This window comes from Marmota flaviventris, chromosome 1 (genome assembly GCF_047511675.1).
Source record: "Marmota flaviventris isolate mMarFla1 chromosome 1, mMarFla1.hap1, whole genome shotgun sequence".
In the NCBI taxonomy this organism is placed as follows: Eukaryota; Metazoa; Chordata; class Mammalia; order Rodentia; family Sciuridae; genus Marmota; species Marmota flaviventris.
Window position 1 is genome coordinate 174,274,540 of NC_092498.1, and position 19,784 is coordinate 174,294,323.

At 41.3% G+C, this 19,784-nt stretch overlaps 1 protein-coding gene across 3 annotated transcripts in view; it reads right to left on the bottom strand.

Moving 5' to 3' along the window:
- Positions 1–19,784, bottom strand: part of LOC114105005 (calcium-dependent secretion activator 1) — a 471,729-nt gene that overhangs the window by 123,756 nt on the left and 328,189 nt on the right. For all 3 annotated transcript variants that reach the window (XM_034637086.2, XM_034637078.2, XM_034637084.2), the window contains exons 13-16: positions 16,506–16,693; positions 2,345–2,446; positions 895–958; positions 159–282 (exon numbers count right to left, since the gene is read on the bottom strand). In XM_034637086.2, coding sequence (XP_034492977.1) covers positions 159–282; positions 895–958; positions 2,345–2,446; positions 16,506–16,693 — 478 coding nt within the window. The remainder of the gene's footprint in view (positions 1–158; positions 283–894; positions 959–2,344; positions 2,447–16,505; positions 16,694–19,784) is intronic.

Below are 19,784 nucleotides of genomic sequence, written 5' to 3' on the forward strand. Positions count from 1 at the left end.
CACAGCCAAGAAGCTTCTAGATTTCAGGTGCTTTCAGGTTTCAGCTTAACGTACTCAGATGGACCACTGTTTTCTGGTGCCCATAGGGGGTAAAAAAACATTTATCAGGGAGCCATTGTATAATTAAATTCAAAACTGGGGACAGAAGGGAACCTTACCTTCAATTTTGGCATATTCAGAGAGGCGCGAGTAGTTGACTAGAGCGGCCTGCTCTAGACATTTACGGATGACCGTTTTTACCTCCTCTTGTGGCACTGGGGTAACAATGTCTTTCATCAAAACCTTTAGGCAGAAAGAAAAGGGGTTATTGAGAAGGTTTGAACCAGGCTTACTCCTTACTCCCTGTTCCAAGGTTTGGGGTTTAAAATTAGTTGTGATTCCCTCCTGGTCATTGAGCAATGATGGAGATATGTGGTTAAAGAGAAAATACTGTGGCATGCCTGTAACCCCAGCAACATGGGAGGCTGAGGCAGGAGGATCTCAAGTTTGAGGCCAGCCTTAGCAACTTAGTGAGATCCTGTCTCAATAATTAAGGAAAGAAAGAAAGAAGGAAAGGGCTAGGGATGTAGCCAATGGTAAAGCACCCCTGGGTTCAATCTCCAGTACCAAAAACTAAAAACAACAACACAAAAACATAGAATGGTAATGCACAGTTAGGAGGCCAAAGCCCACCCACCCATCAGGTAAGGGCAGGAACATCTTTTCAACTTATCCTAACTATTTGGGGGTCCGGAGATAAAATTTCTAGCAACTTGGCAGTTTCCTCATTTTTATTCTGATGTTTGATGAACGGTAAAGAAATCCTTTGGAAATGACAAAGTGGGTCATTCAACAACACTATTTCGTTACCATTTGGTGTAAGTCTCCTTATCAGTCTTTCACTTTCGTTCTTACCCTTTCCAGGAGCGAGAGAGTAGCTTTTAAAGCACCTTCGGGCCGACCAAATGGAAAGCAATACCTAAAAAAGACACAAAATTCTTCAGGTTGCCCAGATCGATTACATTTTAGCAGGAAATATGCTGCGATTTGATTCCTATAGCAACTCTCTCCGAGGAACGGAAAATGCTTTTTATTTTGTCACATTGTGTTATGTTAATCTGAATTCACACCATATATGTGTGTATATAATGTATATATGTGTATGTGTGAATAATGACTAAAGAGGCACTCTGCAAATGTCTGCGGCAGAAAAGAATATTTAAAGTGATGACATAAGGCTGTGTTTAGATTTCTATTGTGAAGCAAAACCATTAGTTTGCTCGAAGGTGACCCTTATTATTATAGAGGTGGGCACTTACAAAAATTTGTTGAAACAGGCTGAAGTTCAAAGACACATTAAATCCCCCAAGCATAATGCGTGAAATAGAAGAGGGAGCTCAGAGTGAATTCCTGACTTTTTGCTTTCTTGAGGTTTCTCCTTCTTATTGGACCTTTGGCTGTAGGTCATGCATTTTACTGTCCTCTGTGATCAACAAAGGATCCTGCACCAAAATCTTGCTCCCTCAAGCAGAGGTCTTTGGTGGCAGATAGAAATATGTCAGGTAGCCCTACAAGCCCCAAGAGCTATGTCAGGCTGTCATGAGCTCTTTAAACCACTGCTCTTCATACCGAAAGTGGCATGGGTGGCTTCAACTCACACTGTCCTGGGTGGCTTCGGTCAAGTTCTTTAACCTCTCCTGCTCTCATTCTATACAAACTACCTTATAAAGTCCTTCCCAATTAAAAACATAAGCTAATAGATTTCTGTGACTGGCACATGGGAAGTGTTTAATAAATAGGAAAAATTACATATACTCTTTCTATTTCAAGATCTCTGGCCCAGAAGCACTTGCAGAGCATTGGAAATGCCCAATTTGCTCCAAGGGAGAAACGGGCTTTGTGGTGGAAACATCCTGTACTGGATCTTTCTGCAGTGTGTGTGGGATAGCTGGTCTCCCAGGTGAATCCAAATCTCTCTCTTGCTCTGCAGAGCCAGCTCATCCTACTTTTGGGGGTGTGGGCAAGGCAGAAACTTCTGGGAACTGCACCCCCCAACCCCCAAGTATTATGATTCACTGATTTTTTTTAACTCTTTTAATCAGGAACTTAAAGAAGCTTCAAATTCAACTTTTAATAATAGACTGATGACCAATGTCATCTCCTAAAAGGAAGGCTTCTTTCTTTGAGTAGAAAGAAAATGAACTTAATTGGAAATCGGCTAGCTACTGCCGAACCATGTTCAATGGCTGGTTTTCCACTTTCAGTTATTTTGAGAGAGGCGACGTATCGCTGACAGATTGACGGTTTAGGGGAACCGAGCTTCCCCAGTTTCACCCTCCTTATCAGTCCAAGCCCAGATCCTTACCTAAAGTGCGTAATCTGATTTTCCAGCAAAACTCGGAGTCTCTCTTTGATTTCTTCAAAGCGTTCCTTTTCTTCAACAGTCACAGTTCCGATTCCGTCAGGCCTGAAGGAAGACATGTTATGAAGTGACGGCTACCTCGTAGGCTGACACTGTAACACCAAATCTCTAGCAGGAGGAAACTGTCCATTTTAGAAGCAACAATTACAATGATCGCTGTGACTGCCCAAGAAGCCCTGCTATTCAGGGCAGGCTTCTAAAGAGGATGGGTTGGTTTTGGGGTTGTCATTTTGGGGACATCTGCAGAACCATAGCTCATTTCTTAGGAAATGGTGAAATGTACCCAGGGAATGCTTTTCAAAGTCCAGCTCCTAGACTTCTTCTATTTGGCTCACAGCTTAAAAAAAAAAAAATGGAACTAGTTGCCAATATTTTCTTCAATTAGGAAAGCTTTACAATACTCTTCTGATTTCTAGTTTCTCTGGAAAATTCAGAACAGCTGGCTTAAGGGGCAAGAATCAACAAACAGCTCCTCCCTCGGCTGGGGTGGGTGCTCATCTGGTCCACATCTTGAATCTGCTTTTACCTGTCTCTCCTGTAGGCACTTGAGTTTGGGACCCCTGAATCATGCACACGAATTCCTATGAAAACCAGGTGGCATTTGAATGTCTGACTTGCCCAGTGTTCAATGTCCCTAAATAGCTCAAATTTGGTTTATAGTACTACATGTTCAGAAGAACTGAAGCCCTCATGTATTCAATGAAGCACCACCCATCTTCCAATCTTAGGGAAGGACTGCTCATTGTAATAACAAGGTAGACCCTGGGGTAAAGAAGTGATTTCAGTTGAATCACAGTCATATCAGGTTTCTGTGTCACCCCTGAATACATACACGTTTCCCCAATTTGTTATGGACCATTCAAGTTGAAAGTATAAAGAGGGTTACATATCTGTAACCCAAACTTATCTGTGCCAAATTAGATGCAGGATCATCTGAACTATTGAAAGCCTTCAGCTTCTTGGATCTCATCAGGACTGGTTTTTGACTAGGGGCTGAGCCAGTCTGCAGATGGGTATGTCACTATGGAACTTCCATGAGATCATTACTCAGTTTGCAAATGTGAGTTGTCTTGAGACCAAACAAATGGTCTTGTTTATATGCCTTTTCAGGAACCCAGCATAAGTTGGGAAAATCCTTTACATCATACCAGTCTGAGGGCACAGAAGACTTGGCAATGGATGGCAAAGTCCCTCCTGTCAGAGGTAAACTGGTCAACTTCCCTTCTCTCTAAATAATAAAAATGTCCTATTTGAATAATGAGGAAATTTCTCTGCTCCTACTTCATAAACAAGATAAAACAAAACAGAAAAAAAAATAGAAATTTGTCTATTTCTTCATACTTCTCCAAACTCATGGGCAAAGAGAAACAAAATGGAAAGTAGCAAGTAGTCTATGGAATCTGGGTAAAAGAGTCCTTATCTTAAAATTTTTCTGAAAAAAAATTCAAATGTGATGTTAAAAAGTTGATTTAAAAATTTTTTGTTTTACATGAAAAATATCCATGAACCTGTGCTTAAATCTCAGGGGGACCCCCATTAGTCCTTGCAAAATGCATGCTTCACTTTCCTTGGTAACTTCTCATGTTTCTAAGTTATAATTTACTTTAGCCCTGGCCTTTGAGTTTTGTTTACCCAAAATTCAGTTTGCTAATGCATTGAACATACCATGATTGGCATGTATAAGCACACACTTAACTGGGGACAAAGGGGTCATTCAAATAATTTCATTTTCCCAGCAGCTCGGGAGGCTGAGGCAGGAGGATCACGAGTTCAAAGCCAGCCTCAGCAAAAGTGAGGTGCTAAGCAACTCAGTGAGACCTTGTCTCTAATAAAATACAAAATAGAGCTGAGGATGTGGCTCAGTGGTTGAGTGCCCCTGAGTTCAATCCCCAGTAGTAACCAAACAAACAAACAAACAAATCCCCAAACAACAACAAATCATTGCATTTCTTAGTGTGGAATTAACCCAGAGAAAAATGATATTAATTTATAATTCAGGGAGGGGCTTCTAGACCACAACCAAAGCATGGAAACCAATTTCCATGGACAGTCCAGAGATGTCTGGAGCCATTATTAGAAGATCAAACTCTCTGTGAATCAAATCATTCATTACCCTTCTGAGGCAGGCAGCTATTTCATTTGTGTGTGTGAGATGATAAAAACTGAACATTTACATGTACCTCACTTCTCAGCTCATTCTCACTACAAAGGATATTATTGCAAATGTGAAATGTGATTGTGTTTTCTGCCTTTTGTTATTATGATTGCATTTGTAATTATTAAGGTATTGGACAGAAGCTTCTGCTTCCCATATCACCCTCTCTGCAGACTACTTTCTACAGCCTTCATGTCACTCTTGGAAAAAGTAAACAACTACCAATTTACTGTTGTAGCCTCCTTAATTTGCTCCTTGATCACCTATGTCGGTGTGAATAGTTTTATTTTAACATAAATAAAACAACCCAATCTCATTAAATCTGTAGAGCACGTCGTACAGAGCTCGCCAGCAAAAACAGGTGATAAAACAAATCTCAATGCTGACATCGAATGCAAATTTGTTTGTAATTGCCAGGGTTGCTCTGAAATGGTATTGAACAGGAAAATGCTGTTTCGTGAACTGAGGAGGAGACACCCCCGCCCCGCCACTCCAAGGAAATCAATTGGTCAAAGACCACAGGTTGTAACCATATCAGTTTAAAAACAAAACTTTCCCTGTTTTGTTTGGTTTCATGTAATTATTTTAAAAACTCTGTCAGACATTCATTTCTTTTCCACTGACTTCATATCATTGGTCAAGGTTCATTGTGCAGGTTTGATTAGGCCTTGAAAGGACTACTTATTGAAAAATCCTGGTACAATATTTTGGGGGAGCACTGTTTGCCATAGAAGCCATAAGTAGTTTTACTAGAACAGTGGTTCTCTAACAAAAGCAAGTCTTGGCATCCCCCGCATCCCCCGGAGGGCTTGCAACAGCTCCGATCACTTGGCCCCACCCCAGAGTTTTTGAATCAGTGGGTCTGAGCCTGAGAATGTGCATTGCCAGCAGCTTCTTTGGTCTTAGAGTTCCAGGACCACACGCTGAGAACCACAGTTCTAGAGGAACAAACAAGCAAACTCAGAGCAGGCTCTTCCAGCTGCTGAAAGGGTCCATTTGATTCAGGTTTCTGAACTTCCCTAAGACTGGGATGGATTTGGAACCAGAATCTTCCACTGGAGGTACATGGTCCACTTATTCATCCCTTGCAAAACTGGCATCTGCACTGTTCCCCGGGTACCATCCAAGCAGCGCCGGCAGCAAAATAAATAGCAATGGTAGAACTGAAATGGGTGTTTCTCAGGGGCCAGGCTTTTGTATTTTTCGGTTTTTGTTTTCTTCCTGGAAACATTTGGGGGTGTTTCTATAATTGTCATAAAACTGGCTCTGTGCGCTGTTCCTTTTTTCAATATTTTTAACATTCATGGAGTCACAAAAAATGAGAGAAGAAGAGGGATGAAGCTGGATTTTAAACTTCTAGCTAGGAAACTCCGGGCTGAGAAGTGTCTATGCAGAAGACACGGTTCAGGGCCTGGAGGTCTCTTCTCTCGTGGCTGAGTGTGCATGTTCTGGGCTTTGGCTTCTTAGCATCCATTGCCACATTCTAATGGCTCCTAAGTTTGGAGGAATGCCCTCAGCCACACTGTGGGTACCCTAGGGGTCTGCTGCCCATTACTAATACTTAAGGGCTCCCTAGGGGCCAGCTCTTCCCTTTTATGGTCACTATCCACCTAAGCTGGAATGACTCCAAGATCAGCCACCTGGACCTTCTTCTGAATCTTTACCCTGAGTGAGGCCAAGGCAGATGGAACAGGCAGAATTTGTGTGGCCCACAGCTGGGCCTTGACCTCTAACTGTCCCTTGGAGCCAGGAAAGGATTTCCCCAATGTTTCAATTCAGCCTGTCTGTAGAAGATTCCCAGATTGTTTAAACACAGAACCACTGCTTGGGTCCTGCTTCTTGCTCTTTGGTGACTGCCTTAATTCCAGTTTTCTGCTCCTTTCCTTGGAGATACTTGGCAATCATCCCGATCAACTAGCTTTTGCTTAGATTATCCAGAATTCCTTTCTGTTGCTGATGTAAGTCCCCAAAGCACACATTCCCTCCTTCCCTAGGCACCTGAGTTTTACTAGACCCGTGGACGTCTTTGAATCTAGCTTTAGGAACAAGCACGCACACCACGTCCACACAGCCCCTGGTCTCTGGTTCCACCTAACTGCACACTGGCTAACAACTCACTTCTTGTATATCATGATCCTGCAAACTTGAGACAATATGCAGGTCAAGCGCAGTCATTTTTGGAGCCTGGCTGAAGACCGGAAGGTCTTCCACCTGGAGGCCATCTCTGGAGCCAGAAGTGGGTCTCTCAGGCCCCAGCAGACTATATCGCATGTGACACGGCGGGCATCTCCGGAATCCACCTTTCAAGTTTTCGGCAAACCATTTTCTCACTGTCCTTCACAAAGTTGACATTTTCGGCAGCAGGATAGGAAAGATGTCACGTCGGCTGCTCTTCAAGTTCTTGTCACAGTGGTTAGCACCAGTTCTGTCATCTTCACTCTCCTCACAGTCTCCCATCTTGAGCCATGTCACAAATGATAATACATCTGGAGTTGCAGTTTTCTTTCTTTCTTTTTTTTTTTTTTTGGTCCAATTGAAACTATCAGAACCCAGCTCCCCAATCCGTTGTGTTACTGGTTTTGCAAACTATTTTCCCTTTACCTCTAATGCTTCTGACTTGAGCTTATTAATGAATGACTATTGTAGGATTAATTCAATAGAGCTGAAGCTCTGTATACAAAACATTAATTTTGATTTTGATATTTGAGATTAAGCATGAACAAGGAATTCCAGCTGCGGTGTGTTTTTAAAAACAATCTGACTTTTCTGGTTCATTAGATGGTGGTTACACACCCACAGGAGTACACAGGATACCTAGCACTGGATTTTTCCTGCAAGCATGGTTTTCTACATCATGCTGAAATCTGGGCCACAGAACCCTCTTTTGTAAGGTAAGATGTCTTTTCAAGAAGGTCGGAGCCAGGCGCAATGGCGCACACCTGTAATCCCAGTAGCTCAGGAGGCTGAGGCAGGAGGATCGCAAGTTCAAAGCCAGCCTCAGCAAAAGTGACGTGCTAAGCAACCCAGTGAGACCCTGTCTCTAAATAAAATATAAAAAAGGGCTGGGGATGGGGCTCAGTGGTGGAGTGTCCCTGAGTTCAATCCCCGGTACACCCCCCACCACAAAAGAAGGCTGGGATGCAAAATTAATTCCAAGCTTACAGTGATTGACATCTTCTGATATTGCATCTATTTGGTGATATAGCACAAAATCCAGGTGTGAAAAGAAATGCATGAATTCAACAGAAGAGGAAGGAGCGTCTGGCCCACCGCTCTGCATACAACCAGCTTTAAGCCTCTGATCGCTCCCAAGGAGGGGTAAAACTCCAGCTGAAGAGAGAGTATAGTTCCATTTCCAAATGCAAATGTCCACATATGTTGGTGAGGCACTGTAAACATGATATATTCTCTCTCTCCAAATGGATGCATGCCTGCAGACCGCATTATGGATCCATGAAAATGTCCTTAAACAAGCATGATAACTGAATCCTACTTGCTACTAAATTGTTCCAGAAACACAAGAGCTTAAAGGGCCAGAGCGGGACAGAATATCTTACGTATTCCTCTTAAGGTTCTTTAAACAGGACATTTACATGAAATGTTCTTAAACCTTGACTTGTTTTAAACATTTGCTTCTCCTGGCAACACTTTATCCCTACTTTTTTTTTTTTTGAGAGATACAATTGAATTTAATCCCAGTGTGGAATATTTCTCTTTGTTTCTTTCAAGCAGTTAATAACTACAAATTCAAGTTCACACCAAAGCATTATCCTCTCCAAAGGAGACATCCCAGCTTGCTCATCTGGATGGTTTGTATAATTCTGGGTTAATTATGAATTATAATTAGGGCTCTCGAAAGCCAGAGTCACCACTGCATTATGAAAGCCAGCCTTACCCCTACCCTCTCCTTTCCTTCCAGTCTGTGCCCTTTTCTAATTATGCCCCGACGCCCTGGGGCTCAGACACGCTGCTAAAACAAATATATCAAAGTGTTTCTATCATGACAGTAAGACAGGAAGCAACAACACGAAATTTCTACACCATTATAAGTGTTCCTTGTAACTCCTTAGGGTTGGCTATTAGTCAGTTTTTAAAAAGAGTCTTGGAGAGACCTAAATTCAACTGGTAAGGTCTTTTCTAACCTGTTCACAGTTTAGCCAAATAGGCAGTTACAACCCCGACAGAGGGAGAGGGTTCATGTACTCTGTTATCATCAGACCAGAGGTGTTCAGAAGTTTCTCCCTAATGAACAGTCACAAAGAATACAGATGCTTTTGGTGTAAAGACATTAATCAGAGGGGCTCAGGGGTGGTCCAGGTACTGAATGAAGTGAGACCCCCAACAGATGATTTGAGAAATAATATAAAATGCAGGAAAGGATGCCATTTCCAAAATCGCATGGATCAATTTGGACCAATTTTCGAAACTGCATTAATCAGTTTGGATCAATTTCCAAAATTGGTACTACAAGTATTTTTCCATTTGGGGAATAAAAGGAGAGGGGACGGATTTTTTTATTCCTAGGTAAATATATATAACTAGGCTTTACTTTCCACTTTGAAGTTTCACCCTCTGTTGGACTGAGTGGTTAGAACAGTAATATGAATGGTTTTTTGGTATCTCATTCATGCTGATGTGGTGGGACCTCTCAATATATGCTTTTGTACCAATGATTTCAATGACCACAGGTTGAAGACACATTGGTGGAATCTGAGACGAAAGATACACATTACTAGTTTGCTATGGGCCAGAAAGACTGAGCAAATGGGAGCGATAATTCAGCACATTTCACGTCTGAGTAGGAAAATCCTGCTGTTCTCATAGGGGGAAGTTTCCTCCAGGAAGCGAGTCACATGGTTTCAAAGGAGACATGCTCTAAAAGGGAACTTCTCTGAGGATATCTTGGATGCCTATTTTTATTTGAAATGGGTTTGGAAGCTTTCTTCCTCTCGTACAAATAAATACTCCCTATTAGACCTAGTTGGCTCTTTAGAATCTAGACAGCAAGGGTGACCATGACCAAGACCAACACCTGCCCACAGCTGGAGGGCCAGTCAAAGATGCACTCATGTTCACAGGGCAGCAAACCTTGCGATGGTGCATAACATGAGACCAAGAGTGTGGGGGTTTATTATTATGCCCCACTTATGCCTGCCTGCTACAGCATGTGCTCCATTGAGAGAGAGAGAAAACACAGCTATCCCTACAACACTGTTTAAATTAAAAAAAATTATTGGTTCTTATTAGCAGTTTTTGTTTTTCTCTCCAAGGGAAATAGAGTTAAAAGGCACCAGACGCAATGCCTCTGTGTGTGTGTGTGTGTGTGTGTGTGTGTGTGTGTGTGTGAGAGAGAGAGAGAGAGAGAGAGAGAGAGAGAGAGAGATTAGAATGGAATATATATTTTTTTCATTTACTGTTAAATAGACATCCACAAAAAAATAAAGAGCCACTATGTGACATGAACTTGGAGTGAGGGCCAAGAGCTGGAGCAAGGATACGGCAAATAAGCCACTTTTATGGTGCAGGGAACCGAAGATAGAGATCTAAATTGTGGTCATGGCAAAAGAGACAGGAAGAAATGGAGGCACCTGTGAGATACGCAACAGTGTTGACGGGGTGTAGTGATTGAAAGTGACCTACTGCAGAGGGAGGAGGCGTCCAAGGTGGCTTCTGAGTTTCTCTCTTGGGCAAGTGGATAAAGGAACCGCTTATTTACTTAGGGATCTTGCCAGAGTGACAGAGGGGTGGAGCAAATTCCATGTGATGGTTTTAAATCCTGACCCATTAGGGCTCGCTTGGTGTCTGAACATGGGCAGCACCGTGGCTCCAAATGAATTTCTCCAAAGAATCTTTGGACACATTTGCAGAGATTTTTGAGAAAGGATTTTTAAGAATGTGTGCCCTCTTACATCTGCTTGCAGACTCATTAATCTATGCAGCTTATTTTGGATTGGGGCGGTTGGCATTATGGATTTGTTAATTGCTGATACAATGTACTTTCTACGCAGGCCATATGTGAAGAGCAGCACTGGCATTCAAGAAAATGTTAAATAATAATGTAAATGAGAAAAATTTCCAATCCCAATAATCAAGGGATCCAAGGAACATTGACGCACGGTGGTGCAGTCCCCGGAGCTGTTTGATTGCCTTGTCACTGTGGGACAGTGACCAAAGAGATGCTAATCTAAATGTCATCTAGAAAGAATACTAAAAATATTATGGTGAAAATTAAGTACTGCAACCTTAGGAGCTGATTTCAAAATGAGTAGATAGAGCAATTTACATCTGTGGATTCGATGATCGCCAAAGGCAACCGGCTGAACATGCGCACATGTTGCTTTTCTGTCCCTCTCTCTTTTGAGAAAATGGGTTTAAAGAATTGGCCCAAACGAATGTTCCCTCAATCAACGAGTTTTCAACTTTGTTATATATTAGGCTCGTCTGTGATTTTAAATTCACGATGCGTAGGCCGCATCCCAGATGAGCGAAATCAGAATCTCTGCAGGCGGGGCCCAGGCGTCTGAATTTTTACACCCATCCTACCCCACCAGGTGATTCAAATATGCAGCCCAGTTGAACAACCAACACCTCAAAGAGGTATGATCCGAAGAACAAATGTCTTAGAATTGTAGGGTGGTATTAAAAGCACAGATTCCTGGCTCCTTGTGAAACCAACGGAATCAAATTATTTGAGGATAGGACCCAATATTTTGAATTTTAACAAACCCTCCATTGGACTGGTGTGCATGCTACTACTGCATAAACAGAATATCAGTAGGGGTATCTATTATACTTTCAGATGAAAGAAAAACAAAATCTATGGAAAAGGGTAAAAATTTAGCCCAGGGGATTGAATCCAGGGGTGCTGAACAACTGAGCCCCATCCCCAGCCCTTTTTATATTTTATTTAGAGACAGGGGTCTCACTGATTTGCTTAGGGCCTTGCTAAGTTGCTGAGGCTGGCTTTGAACTCGCCATTCTCCTGCTTCAGCCTCCCAAACTGCTAGGATTATAGGCATGCACCACTGCATCTGGTGGGAGTTGGATTTTAAAGTGTTTCCAGGTGTTTCTTTACCTTAGTACTACTGACATTTGGGGCCTTGTTTGCAGGAACTCTCTTGTGCATTACATAGGATGTATAACAATATCCCCATGACCCTTACCTATTAGATGATAATAGTATAATGTGGCAATCCAAACTGTCTCCAGTCCTGTCAAAAGTCCTCTGGGGGAAAAATCACCCCCAAGTTGAGAAGCACTTTCTTAAAAGACATCAAATATGTGGATGGGTTCATATTGTCTCGTGCTTATAATTATGATATAACTCCTACAAGAAAATTTTAGATGTCCAAGGGATATTAAGATACTAAATCTGCTCATTTTACAGATGAGAAAACTGAGGCATAGAAATAAGACAGAGCACTCCTGAATTTAAGAAGAATAGTTTCAGCCAGGCATGGTAGCACAAGCCTGTAATCCCAGTGGCTTGGGAGGCTGAGGCAAAAGGATCATGAGTTCAAAGCCATCCTCCGCAACTTAGCGAGGCCCTGAACAATTCAGCAAGACCCTGTCTCCAAATAAAATGCAAAAAAGGTCTGGGATGTGGCTCAGTGGTTAAGCATCCCTGGGTTCAATCCCTGGTACCAAAAAAAGAAAACAGTTTCTGACATTCAGGTCTTCAGAATTTTAGTGCTGATACAATGAAAGGAAGAAGAGCAGTGGACTTAGGATATCTGGGTCACCATTTAAATTTACAGATGCTCAGGGTTATCATTTGCAAAAGGGATGCAAAAATGACTAACCTGGGAATTTGACAGCAAGTGAGAGAATGTTTGAAAGTACCCTGTAAACTGTAAGGCGGTCACACAACTGATACTGAATATTATGATTTCTTCATTTAAAAAATGCAGTGCAAACATAGATCCTGAAATACACGTAAAGCCTGTCAAAGTACCAGTGGAGATCCATTTGGCTAGTTTTTCATGGCCTAGCAAATAGGTCAGGCTTGAGCAAGTGTTGCTTTTCGACTTTCTTGCTCTGCCTGGATGTTGATCCTTCCAAAAGCAGCACCTTGGACAGCAGCCAGGCCTGCTCCCTCTAGAGACTCCTGATTCTGCCAGGCCTGACCATCAGGCACCTACAATTTCTCTTACTGCTTGCATTGACTGTTGCCTTGCAGTCTGACTCTCACAGTGGAACCCAAACAGAAACCGCATGTCACCCACGTCCTTTTATATGGCCATGAAGGAAATGGGTGGCCACATGGAATTAGGGTTTTCTTTGGCCTTCACTGTGGGACCTGCATACACTGATGGACAGCATGCCATGTGCCTTCAAAAGCAAATGTTTCCATTTTCATTTGCTCTGCTACAAGTGAACTGTATGCATTTCAGGGCTTATATTCAGTGAACACATTTATATTGAAGCATAAGAATATGTGTTGGTGAATTTAGGGCAGCTTGGCAGTGCTAGGAGCAGAATCATTAGTTCTAAAACCACCACGACAAAACTTTAAAGCGTCCATATTCATTGGGGGTGAGGGGAAGGTAAAGGACATACGGAACACCATGAAAATAATAAGTATGTCTAAAAGGGAAAAAAAAGTCGCTAATGTATCAGCTAAGAAAGAAAGAATTCCTGACGGACACAGGAAATAGCACCAAGGTAAACAAACCTTTAGAACTTAGAAATACCTCAATATATAACTGATTCTACTAATAATCATTAATTTACGGATAGGCTTTATTTTGTGTCAATGTTATAAATCATTATTTAAGGGCTGGGGATGTGGCTCAGTGAAAAAGTGCCTGCCTAGCATGCGTGAGGCTCTGGAGTCTATCCCTAGCACTGCAAAAATATAAATAAAGATATATAATAGTGCTTCCTGCTTTGTGTAGGTACCTGTGAGTAAATAAGCAAAAAAGGAAAAAAAAATCATTATTTGAGACAGGTTTCATTTCTGGGAGATGATTTTGGAATTGAGGAGGGTTTGGTGAAAATGATAGAGATGCTATAAAAGTACAGGCCTATTTGATGCCAATCCATTTTATCTGCTCCTTAAACATAATTTCAAAATTACAAGCACGGGTTGCTTATTATGAATGACTTGGTAAGGTACCAGGTCCCTAACTAGATGCCACTAAAAAAGCAATCTGACTCATAATTCTGTTTACATATTGCTCAATTAGTCTTTTCAATATGTACATGTTTTAAAAGTCACTAAACACCTGACTCAAATTCAGTCCCAATGCACAATGTTCTTGCTCACTGATAGAGTCGTTTTTTTTTTTTTTTCTTTTTGAAAAGCACCTTTGAAAACCCTTAAAGCAACAGAGACTTCAGGAATACACGAAACTTGCTGTTTGCAAAGGCAGAAGTGACATCATGGATGGAAGGACGGGGAAAGGTCAAAGACATTGCAAAGCCCAAGCCATAGCACACATAACTTCTTACCTTTTGATCTCCTGAGTTGTCTGGATTTTGGACTCTTTTTTCCTTTTGGATTCTCTTTTGGTATCTTTTTTAGTCTCTGGTTCAGGTTGGGAGGGAGTTTTGCTCCCCGCAGAGTCTGCATTTGACAGCAGCCCACTAAGGTACACATGCATTTGTTGACTTTTGCGAAGGGGTGGTTGAACAATGAGGCATGCAGAGTGTGGCCAGCCACAGGAGAATCAAGGGCACACAAACATGCACCAACAAAAGAAAGAAAGAAAGAGAAGGATGCATCAAAAAGCAAAAGCAAACGCATTTAAACTAAAATAATAAGCAAAAAAAAAAAAAAAAGATGCAAACTTGCATAAGGAAAATCAGAACTGAAAAGAAAATAAGAAATCCAAAACTGTTTCCATGACAAGATGTATAAACCTAACTGTGAATCAAGTGGCAGTCTTACAATATGAAATCCAGACAATGTGTATCATAATTCATGATGATGTTTACCAGGGAGTTTACAAAAACACTTCATTATTTTATAACACTTTCTTATTCAGTAACATATGTAGAATACAGTGTGACAACCCGGAGAATATAATGCAACTTCTCTCTCTCTCTCTCTCTCTCTTTAAAGAATTCAGTCCAAGAGGCTGTAACAGATAGTCATCAAAGTGTACATATTTATAAAAAGCAGAATTATGCACAGATACACCCCAGGTATCAGAGTTTTCGTGAGTATCTTTTATGCAAATAAAAGGTCATTGGCGGTGCTATGGAATCTTGTAACAACAGGAGTTGAAGGTACCCCTGTTGCCTGTTAAATATTCAAACCTACAATGCTATTGTTATGCAGTTCTAAATGTTGAAGTTACATTTCATAAAAATCTACCAGCACCGGAGGAAAGAAAAGCACAGAACAAACCCAACTGATAATTTAGAGTTGTGGCATGAGTAAAGATGAGCACACACTCAGATCTGATTTGAAAGAAAGGTCGTCCATTCTGGATCCTCCCCCAGGTTGGACTTCCCTGAACCACTATATTTTTCATTGAAGGATGATTTTCCAGAGCCACTTGCTCTCCCTGGGTGCACCTCCCCTGGCTGTTGGTTGGGGTGCTTTGGGATATAGTAGGCTTATCTTTATACTAATGTGACGCTATATACATTGGGATGTTAAACTGGCTGTGGCAGTGTGGAAATTTATTCCATGTCTCCAGAGCCAAATGGCAATGTTCTTAAATTATTTGCTTCTTTGCATTTTTTTTTTTTCAGAACATGGATCTTTCCTTCCAGGAGCTGGGCAAGGTCTAAAGAAAGAGTACTTAGTACAGAGTCAGGAGACTAGACGTTCTGGGCTCATCTGTAAAATCTATAATGTGACTGTGATCTCTAAAGCTCTTCCCACCTCCAGGGAACGTGGTAAGTGTCGTCGGCATCTCCGCCTTCCGGCTTTACCTAGCTCGCTTCAGCTCCTGCAATGTGCCCGCCTCCCTCCTTGCCTGGGACAGTTGTACATGCTGTTCCTTTTGTCTGGAACCACTCAACTCCTACACACGATTCAGTTCTCAGCTCCAACATCATTTCCTCAGAGAGGTCCCCCCTCCCTCTACCATCCTGCCACTCCATCTGAGTCATGTTCCTGCTTCCATTTGACCGTGGAATTTTCTTCTTTGTCTTCTGAGGACCCATCCTCATGGAGCCCTGCCCTGGTCGGGTGCCTCATTTTGACTCATCATTGATACCGAATGTGTACCAGAGAGTCTGACACGAAGTAATCACCAAACACTCATGGAAGGAACAGTGGTAACAACAAAGACAAACATTTGTTAAGCTCTTGCTGCGTTCTGGGCATATTGCTGAGCTTTTTATAGCCACCAGTGTCCTCTCAACAACCCTCTGAGGATGCTCTCATTTCCATTTCACAGATGAGAAAACCGTGGCACTGAGGGGGTTATTACCAAGGGGACTCATTGCTAGTGAAAAGAGGAGCCATGATCTGAACTCAGAATGGTCTTACTTCAGAGGTCACCCAAGAAGACCTGTTTGGCTGGGTGCAGTGGTGCACACCTATAATCCCAGCGGCTCAGGAGGCTGAGGCAGGAGGATCATGAGTTCAAAGCTAGCCTCAGCAAAAGTGAGGTGCTAAGCAACTGAGTGAGACCCTGTCTCTAAATAAAATACAAAATAGGGCTGGGGATATGGCTCAGTGGTTGAGTGCCCCTGAGTTCAATCCCCAGTACCCCGCCCCCCCCCCCCCCCCCCGCAAAAAATGAAGACCTGTTTGCCATTTTTTAAAAAATAGTCTTATAGTCTTTCCAAAGGAGAAGAAACTAAATTAGACCTTTATGTTCTGTGTGTTGTAGGTGTCGTGTGTGCATGTGTGTGCTCCCCTTGCTACTGAGGGATTGGGGATGGACAGACAGTTAGGGATGGTTGTCAAAGCAAGGCCAGTGACCAATCACTGCCGGTTCCACTTTCCTTCCGCTTTTTGATCAGCATCACCAGAATCGTGCTTACCTGTTCCCGTGGACATGCGATGCACAGAAGGCAAAGCTGTAGTGAAGAAGGGTGGGGTCGATCATGGCGCCATTTTCTGCCCGTTCAAGCAAGTCTCTGAGGTAGCAGAGATGTCGGTGACACCCTCGCACTCCATTTCGGGCGCAGTATTCGTCTAATACAAACACCTGGCCAGGACTGAACCAGCCCTGTGGGGGGAATGAAGGAAAGACTTTCTTTTAAATACAGGTTGTTTCCCGGAGAACTGATAGAGTTGAGAGTGGCTGGGGAAGGAGTCTAAAAACCAGCTCCCTGATTGCTTACTGAGCGTCAGCTGCTGTGCTCAACACATTGTGTGTACTACGTGTTTTAATTCTCCCCCCAAACCTATAAGGTAGACTCTGTTATCCCTCTTATACGGACAGGAAAACAGAGCAGAGAGGACATGGGATTTCCTGATAAGTGGGTGAGCTGTATTAGCAGATAGTATGATTGAAACCCAGGGCTCTACCACTAGACCATGGGCTGAGCAAAATCTTGATTGCTGGTAAGAGAAAATCATAACATGAATGCCTTAAATTAGTTAGTGCTTTATGCTAGACAAAGAACTTTCCATTGAGCTCTCTAGCAACCTGGTGAAGTAGACACAGCATGCTGATCTTCGTTTTATAGGTAACATAATGGAAATCCGGGTTAAGTAACTCACATAGATATTACAAAACAGAAACAGGACTCAAATTCAGTTCTATCTTATTCCAAGTCTTCTACTTCCTTAATCCAGAACGTGAAGAAATATTAGAGTTGCCCTTATATATATATGGGGGCCTCATTAATCCTTGCATTTTAGAAGAATATTCTTAAAATCTTAAAATGAAGTTAATAACCGAATTCTCCAAAGAGATAGCATGACTATGTTTTTTTTTTTTTTTTTTTTTTTTTTTTTTTTTTTGCAGTTGTAAATCAGAAATGATTCAGTTAAACTGAGAGGAACTTCTTGTGTCCTGGTTTCCAGTCCCCCGCCCCCTGCCCCCACCGTAATTGTCTTCTTATAATGCATTTGCTCTAAGACCAGCTGAGACTCTGCTATCAAAGAAAATGCAGATGTGGTCTCTGACTTAGATGGGGTGGCATGATGGGGTAGAAGTTACTACCTCTGTCATGGGCTTAAGAGAACAGGTACTCGGAAAGGACAAATGTGTGCAGCTCAAGGTCATCCTTGGGCTGAGCCTGAATGAAATCACCATTTCTGGTTTCAGTGCTGGCTGAGCAAGAAATAAACCGATTCAGGAAGTGCTTGGTAAATTGGGAATTTAGGACTGTTTTAAATCTGAACTTCCTTTTTACTTTGAGGGTCTTCTCTGAGTTGTATTTTGAGTGTTGCTCCATCTTGGGAGAGAAAGGGCAAGAGGAGAAAGAGACTAGGAGAGAGGAGAGGACAGAGAAGTGCGGCGAAGGGGGCCTTTGCGACCCTCCAGTCTTGCATTAGGGATCTGGGGGAATCTTCGATTGACAACATGCAGCTTAGAGAGATGCATCCAACGAAAGACGGCATCTTTCCTACTTCAAATTATAAGTTACTGCAGAGGGCGGGAGAGTAGTCGAGGCAATGGGCTGCCCCTATAGGCAACTTCTTTGCCACTCCATCTGCTACCCCAAATGCTAAATCTTAGAAACAACACTGCTGTGAAAGATTAAAATATATTTTCTACGACTCAGATGACACCAAGTCTTTTGTAGATGCCAAAATAGCTGCTTTGAAAAGAGTTGAAGAAATATCAATTAGGAACTGAGTCGAAGACACAGAAAAATTTATGTATCCCTGCTGGTCGGTCTCCAAAACCAACTGAAAAAAAAAAAAAAAGACTGTAATAATGAGAAAATGGAATATATAGAAGTGGGAGATAAAGTTCTTTTAATTTCTGTTATTTTCTGAAACTCTGGAACGATGATTAATGGATATAGGTATATAAATGGGGGGAGAAGGCTATTTTACTCTATTCATAAATGATTTTGGATTTTGGACCCTATTTTTAAGCCGATAATGACTAATGGAAACAAGCTTCAATATTTCATGTTTCTTTTTGGTTTAATTTTTTTTAAAGAGGGCATTGCTAATTTTCCTTTGTAGTAAATTTCAAAACAAAAGAAAATTGTTTTAAATAACGGCAATGTGGAGAAAAAAAAATCTTGAAAATTATATACTTAAAAAAAGTCCCTCAAGAGAAAGAGAATTATACATAACAGGCAATAATTTAAGTGCAGAGGCACATTCTTACAAGTTTCATAAGTGCAATTTATAATTACATAATTGCAATTTATAATTTGTAAGCTACATAACAGTAGGAAACGCATTTGAGAAAAATTGCCTTGCAATGCTAGGTAAACGTTTTTTCCCCCTTGAAGTCAAAGTAATATGTTCTTTTCCAAATTGGCAAAGTTCAGAGCCTTCTGATAAAGGGATTCTAAACCTGAGATAATCAACATTTCATTTATGAGACATGGATTAATAAATTATTCCACAGAATCCCATTTCTATTTTTAAGATGATTTTTACCCTTTATATATTATATATTGGCTTCTGGAACCAAAAAAACCCAAAAAAACCAAAACCCAAAGAAACAACAACAACAAAAAAAAAGGAATTTGAAATATAAATTATTCAGCATACAGTGAAGATATAACTTAGATTTTTTCCCCCACCCTTTGAGGGATTTTTTTTTATGGTGCATTAGAAATTTGAAATCAATAGTGTGTTAGCTTGCTTGATTAATTATACCATATTAATACTATGAAGACACGTTGACTTCAGTGTTTGGATTTAGGGATGAGAGTTTTCTTGTGTATGAAGTCGTTCTCATCGTTTCCCCCTCATCTTTCCCATCTATAAAGTGGGATTCCTAGCCTTTACCTTTAAGAAATGAAGTAATAATTGAGGGTTTGCAGAAGGAAGTAAACCCGAGTCTTTTTTAGGCTTTTGAATTTGATAGTTTAAAGCCAAAAATGTATCTTCAGAAATCCAAAAGAGACATAATAGCATTCCCTTGAATTTAACTAATTTAAACCTAGGTTTAAAATAGGATTTTAGAAAATGTTGAGACTCCTGCTGGTTAGCTGGATTTCCAAATTTCTAATGCACCATAAAAAATTCCCTCAAAGGGTAGGGGAAAAAAAGACTCTGAATATTATGAAGAAAAAAGGAAAGACACCCAAACAAACAAACCCCCGTCAATAAAGGCTTATGGAGAGTGGAATTTATTTGTTGAATCGTTTCAATCTTTAAAAGAGACACAGTAAAGAGTC